Raw genomic sequence first — 7,050 nt, 5'->3', positions numbered from 1 at the left:
AAAGGCCTTGGCAAGGTCGAGATAAACTACATCGATTGATTCATGGCTCTCCAGTCCCTCAATAACCTGCTCTATATGCTCAATCAGTTGGGTAACCGTGCTAAAATGTGCTCGGAACCCGTGCTAGCTAGGAGGAAGGACTTCATGGATATCAAGAAATTGAAAGGTAATATATGGACAAATTATAACCTTTCACTTTAATAGTTCTGGGGATTATATTCCACGTAGCGATGAGAAAAGCACGTATAAACAAACGAAAAAGAAATTGGTGAAAGAAAGTTTTGGCCAAAAATAGCCGAAATACGTTAAAACGAAATTTAATCTAATTAGAAATTGTCATTTTCAATGTCAAATATTAGATGTCCCAGTAAATATTTTTTTTTAAAACGTTACTACGATATCACATTGAGATGGAAGATTCAGACTCAATTACAATTGGAACCTTACTTGGATCACACTTTAGGCCAGAAGGAAAAATCGTTCAGGCCCCGACATAACTTTCAAAGCAACGTCAACAAATCCCTTGTGTTCTGTAAACTTGATGCTTTCCCGAATTTAAAAAAAACCCTCCAAATTGCTCGTATGCTGGATATCACAAGAGATTGTGGCTTCTTTCATTGAACGATCATTTATCAAAGAAAAATGGGTTGCTAAGATTCATTTAAAAAGAGTGTTTCACTTAACATGACTTCGGTAAAGAATTGGGCAAAAGCAAAATTAGTCATCCTTGAAAAGTGATAATTTTTTGAAGCTACCGAGCCCCTATTCCATTCCCAGTAGCGGTAAAGAAGTTCTCAAAAATATAGACCAACCTTCAGAAGGAAATAAATTACGTCCTGTGAGCTTATGTTAGCTTCAAGGAAGATCAAATTTGTACTACAGTTCATAAACTGGAGTTTAACAGAGGTCTTTATGATTCACGCGCAAAGGGAAAAAGTTACTCGGTTTTCAAATGTGATAAATAGCATTGAGAGTGTAGAGTTTAAAAACATGTAGTGAAGTTAAACCCCCTTAATGTGATTATGCGATTAAACATCAAAGATTTGTATTGCAAAAAGCATTGTGATAGCGAAAAGATCAATCAAAATTGTACTATAGTAGTGCTAGTTTTGAACCAGACACTGCCAAACCATGAAAGATATAGTTGCCCTTGAGGTTAGACGTGTTCTGATTATTCTCAACTTACCTTGAACAGGGTGCTCAAGACTTTTACTCTGCGAGACCAAATGCAGTGATAGAAAACTCTAAGAATGCAACATTCCTTTTTACTTCTTTTGAAAAATCGAACTGTTGTTGTATTGACTAGAGCATATGTTAAGAACCAGTTTCTTAGCCTGTCTAACTATTTACTTTTGGCGACGTTAATGTCTCTTTTTACATCATACTCTACTTATGACTCAAAAGCGTTTTCATATCGAGGAGGTTAAATGACGGTGTTTGAAACAGGTAATAAACCCTGTAGTGGGGTTTGCATCTTACGCACACATGATGCAAGCTTTAATTTCCAATGAGAGAATTCCAGGGCTTAACAATAATACAATTAAAACCATCAACAAATGTATTGCTTTCGAGCGTTAAATATGGAAAGCATCTGCAATGTTTATTGCCAAGCAACATCATGGAGCATGTAAAAGTACATCAAATGATAAGATGAAACATGCTCTTCAAGCTCTATCTCTATTTTGAGGACACTAACTTTGTTGGCGTCATAGGCGTGATTGCAAGCTTGCGGTGATGGTTTACTTTCAAAGTTGAAGAATACTTTTAGACTGTAAAAATCCATTGACCCTCTCGTTCAGGATTGATTCAGTTCGCAAGGAGTTCCCTCTAAAGGAAGCCAATCGGTAAGGACCATCACAATTCCCCCACTAAAGTATCTTTGAACAATACATTTTTTACTTCTTTCTAGTTGCGGTAAATCCATTTGATTCAATCCCAATCAGGACGATTCTTCATTTTAAAATGAAGTTCACTCTTGCTTTGCCTGTTTTGGCTTGTGTCGCTAGTCTATTTCAAAAACCCGAAGTTTCGGCCTTCGATCCTATCTCCCTGACAATTGCCGGGGCTACGATCGCCTTAACTGGCACTCAAGTGGCTTTGGGTGTAGCTGGGATTGTGGGCTTGGCTATTGTCAAGGAGAAGCTTCTTCTGGCCGGCCTTTCCCGATCCCGATCTCGCTCCCGTCACCGTGGACGTCGTGAGGTGCTTGAAAGCGAGAAAGGCGTCACGGAGTCTTTCAACTTGGGTCAGTTCTTTAATGCTATTTCCCAGCGTGGACGTATCTGATTGCGACAAGAAGATGGTTTGTCACGTCGTGGCCAAGCCTGAGGAAGCCCGCAGTATGGATGAGAAGCGTGTGGCCACCCTGTTTGAAAATCTTTCAAGTGTGGACATCACCTCTGCTTACGCCAATTATCGATTGGCGGCGATGTTGGGCAATTCAAGACAACCTGAAAAATGCAATAAGCGGTATGCCCGGTGCCCGGTCGGATATGAGGCCCTAGAAGAGATTTTGGATGCTCACAGTGCTAATATCTGAGCATTGTGCTTCGGTTTTGCAACACGTAGAGAGAATTTGATTTTGAAGAAATGGTTTAGCAACGAACTGAATGCGGTCAGTTTAAGTCGCTAATGTCCGATTGAGGGGCTTTAGGACCATTTACGCGTCACCAATGTTTTTACTTTTGTGTTATGCTTAAAGCAAATAAACCAATGTTACCTCGTCTTGCACAGTTACACTTTGAGCTTTCACGAAACTGGACAAAGTGAGGAGGTCTACCCGTAGATCATCAAGTACGGTCATGTTTCACAATGCTTGTTCTGCTGAAGGGACATCCAGTTACGAGTACTAACATATGTTGGTTGTAAATTGCAATAGGCTTGTCTCATTGCCTGAGAAATAATTGATGTTTTGCCTTTGATCTGAGACGCCGTTTTAAAACAAGTACATGAGCTGTTCAACAATACAATATGTTCTTCAAGTTCTTTAAAGCATAGCGGTTCATATCATAACATAGAGTGTACTGACGAATAGGATTGGATGACAATTGACACGGAGCATGGAGAAAGCACTCCATGCACGGAAATGATTTTACGATTAGCTTTGGACAACGAGTTTGTGAGTCCTCTACGATTTGAGAGGGATAGGTATCAGTGTGACCGCAATACTTAACACATTAAAGGACGAGATAGATCAAGAAATTCACCGATGAGTTCAACGTGATAAGCGTGTGGGAAAGTTTTTCGATGATTTCCACCCAATGCGGCCAATCAGCTATCTCTAAACCAATATCATCTTTGCTCATGATGACCTCATAAGCGGTAGGTACTAGCTTCCAAATATGACAGAAAAGGAACAACCACACAATCCACAACGATATGTAGCCCATTCGCTTCTCGCGGTTCTTGTTGATCGCGGGTTCATGAGATGACAGGTTGGTGTCTCTTCGTGCCCTCAAAACACTGCTATGACGAGCCAAAACTTCGGAAATTGAGTTGCGAAAGCTCTTTTGGCGCTTGGACTGAGCCCGGGACACCACAGGCTTCCCATCTTTTTGCCGGTTAGGAGAGCTTGGGGACGAGGGAGAACAGCCATTTTGGCCAACGGTTGTGATTGAATCCAAAAGGGTCGAATGTTGGCCATTCGTAATTGGACGTGTAGCTGGAGGTTGAGCAGACGAACGTTTGCGCCTTTCCGCAGAGTAATTGACCAAAGGCTGTTGCTCTTCGTCCACAGTCACCCCGGTTTCTTGGTCACCTTTGTTCCTCGATGGGCGCCGCTCCGAATCATTGGGGGTAAAGAGGTCTGTTCCGTAGCAATCTTGCGGGGATCTCCCGCCATCGTGGTTGAGAATAGTGACACAGGTGTTGTTCATGTGGGCACCGGAGCCATCGTCTCCATCATCCATTTTGACCGTAAAGAGGGGTTGTCCGAGTACGGGTGAACTCTCCAAGCCTTCGCCCATCTTGAAGAGGGCCAGTGCGGTTCGAATATTCAAGTAGACCAACAGAACAAAGGGAAGGACTGATGCGAATAAGGTGTTTAGAAACACATAATAAATCCGGTAGTAGTACTTATTCATCCGGAGCGACGTGGGCTCAATGCTATATTTGGTCCTCTCGGGCACCGTGACGTTTTGTATCGCTTTGGCTTTTTGTCGTTGAAGCATCAGATATCGGACCACGGCTTTTTTCTCCTGGAGAGTGAGTCGGGTTCGATTTTCTGGCTCATCAAATGCTTGCTTTGACTGGGACAGAGACGCTTCCTCATCGTTAATCGATTGTTGGAGGGTCCTTGGCGCAGTCTCACTCTTCTGGGACGCATGACGCTTTCCTCTAAGCTGAGATAATTCCTGGCCAAGGAGAGATTGGATGTCACGGTTATTTTGAACGAAATTCTCGAGCACTCCCCATCGGGAGAGGCGACTTTCGGTGGTCGTTGGGGATAACGAGGAGATCAAAGTCGAATTTTGCGGACCATAATTGAGCAAAACGCAGTCTTGGGCGAGTTCTTGGATCTTGGAAATCTGATCCGGCTCGAACTGGTCCAACATGAAGTCTTTCATGAGTGGGTTTTGAAACTGACCCGCCAAGGTCATGTATTGCCCACAGTCGATGACTTGAGCCGGAATGGTCTGGGGATGAGTACGGATCTCGAAGAACTTGGGGATGTAGAAGACTACAGGGAATATCACTACAAAGGTTTTGTAGTACTTGATGTTTTCCTCGGTGAGAATGGTGGTGAACTGGAGTTGACAGTAATAGCAGATTCGAATAAACCGCTCGAAACTAGAAATGAACGGAGAACGTGGGATCAGACGCTAGAACTGTTTACATTTGATAAAAGAAAGATCAAGCCCCAGATGATTCTCCGAGGTGCTTGAAATGAGAAGGTCAATTTTAGATACGTTTCATGAAAGACCTGGGAGAGCCTCTTCGATTAGAAGACATCAAGATCCAATTTCTTTTTGAAGGTGGACAGTGGACACATTGGACTAAAACCGGATTTCCTTTGCTCCATCCTCTTAGCTTTAAACTCAACTCAACTCATCTTCGTTTTCTTTGATTCCCAACAATCAAAAGAAGGAAGCAAGTAAGAAAGTGTCATTTTTGCTTTATCCTCAAGTGGGGAAGGATTTTCAAGCACGTTAAGAAAGACGTTTTGATCCCTCACTCCTCGAATTGGATCAATCAATGATCAACGATCCTTGACGGAAATCCCATTGTAACTACCCAGATTTACATTCTTCTTCCTCGTCTCACTGTCTCCGCCCGTCTAGTTGTTAAGGAAGAAAAAAGCTCGAGAATAACTTTGATCTTCTATTGAGAGAGACCTCTTGTTTCCTTTTTGTGGAGTTTTACCGATTTCTTCAATTCTCATATAACTTTCCATTCTCAAAATATCGTACTATGCCTTGGAACATGGGCCACCGAGTTTGACAGCCCTCATGATGGGCTTCTCGGAATTTGGAGAGCTAACACCTAGGATGAACCAAGCACAGGGATGGGCCGTACTAAGGAAAGCAGAAACCATAGTTTATTTTCAGGATCGAAATGTTAGACAAAATCACAAAAAGTCGATGAACGATTTTGCAGAACAACTCGAAATTGAATAATGAGGCATCAAACTAAGCACCTCTTTCGACGCCCAAAGCCGTACTTTACAGTCGCTTGCGGCAGCTAAAAAAAATAATGAGCATCGTCATTTTTTCAAACCCTCTTACCACACGTCAATTATGCAAAGGTGAACAACATCTCAATTGAATTGAAACGTGCTCAATTGACGTGGATCCATCATTGAACAAAGTGAAATCCTGGTCGTGTGTTGGGCCATAAATTTTTGGACAATCTGAAAAGCTTTATCTTAAGCACATGAGAAAAATGAACTCCCCAGCCAGATTCCCAGTCTCGAACCAAGTGTGTCCACTAATATTTCATGTGCTGAGTGCTAACGACACAAGCAATTTCACTTCGAACAAAAGCCTTCCATTTCCATTCATCATGTGCTCAGCTGGCGTGAAACGAAGAAAAGCTCCACTCCAATGAGCAGCATTCCCCGTTCAGACCTCACCCAATGGCTTTTGAACTTGGTAGCCCAAATGCATAGCTACATTTGAAAACGACTAGGTACGGAGCACCAACAATGGTTCATTCTCTCCTTACCTTATAAGGACGGTGCTGTAAACAGAGGACATCACGGCAATGTGCATCCCGGGGAGCAACCAAGGGAGGATATAGCGCCTCACATCACGGTACCACGTTTTCCAGATGAACGGCAGGGCGAATTTCAACATGCAGCAGATCACTACCACGCAATCATACACCATGAGGATCTTAAGAAGGTGATGGAACATGGACCGAGAACGTTTCTTCGAGATCAGCACGAAAGCCCCCACATTGATCACGATCCCAGCCAAGGCCGTCACCAGAATGACGTACTCGTACATGGTCCTCACTTCCAATCTACGTATCTACACTGGCACTTTCTCCATTGTTCCGAGGATAATCAAAGATTTGAATTGGATTGTGTGGACACAGTAATCTTTGCGCTCGTTTCTTGGTCCTCGTCGTGACATACTAATCCTTCTTTAATAGTGTTACAGCTTGGTCCGGAATACTTGGATTACACAGGATCAGGGATCCACTTCGTTTAGCTGGAAGAGAAATAGGAAAATAACGTGTAGTGAGTACGGCAACATTAAGATCTTATTCTGGAGAAGTCTTGAATATTTTCTTTAGTTACCTGACACTGAAAGCTAACATCAAATTTGAATGGAATGTGAAAGACAGGTTTTTCCTTGGAAGCATTCTCCAATGTAAGGAGGAGTCAAGTGACAAACTAACATACTGTACAATTACCGAGGAAAGACGATTAAAAAGCTTTCGATCGAAGAGCTTCTCCAGCTCCCTTGACATGTTTGTGTGTCCAAGTTTGTCTGTGTCCCTGAATATGTATGAAACAGGTCAGTGACCTCGGTTTGATTCCCAACTCACTAACCAGGAAAAAAATCACCAGATTCGAATTACGGAGTCGTCCTCGTTGGCACATTT

General features: G+C 42.6%; 1 protein-coding gene across 3 annotated transcripts in view; it reads right to left on the bottom strand.

Moving 5' to 3' along the window:
* Positions 1–2,956: 2,956 nt before the first annotated feature.
* LOC131890529 (uncharacterized) overlaps positions 2,957–7,050 on the bottom strand; it is a 6,686-nt gene continuing 2,592 nt past the window's right edge. The window contains exons 1-3 of one of the 3 annotated variants that reach the window (XM_059239886.1): positions 6,998–7,050; positions 6,163–6,653; positions 2,957–4,788 (exon numbers count right to left, since the gene is read on the bottom strand). In XM_059239886.1, coding sequence (XP_059095869.1) covers positions 3,177–4,788; positions 6,163–6,446 — 1,896 coding nt within the window. In that variant the 5' untranslated portion in view covers positions 6,447–6,653; positions 6,998–7,050 and the 3' untranslated portion in view covers positions 2,957–3,176. The other 2 variants (XM_059239888.1, XM_059239885.1) reach the window with 2 other exon arrangements.

This window comes from Tigriopus californicus, chromosome 11 (assembly GCF_007210705.1).
Source record: "Tigriopus californicus strain San Diego chromosome 11, Tcal_SD_v2.1, whole genome shotgun sequence".
In the NCBI taxonomy this organism is placed as follows: Eukaryota; Metazoa; Arthropoda; class Copepoda; order Harpacticoida; family Harpacticidae; genus Tigriopus; species Tigriopus californicus.
The sequence above is the reverse complement of the archived record's forward strand: the minus strand, read 5'-3'. Positions and strand labels throughout refer to the sequence as shown.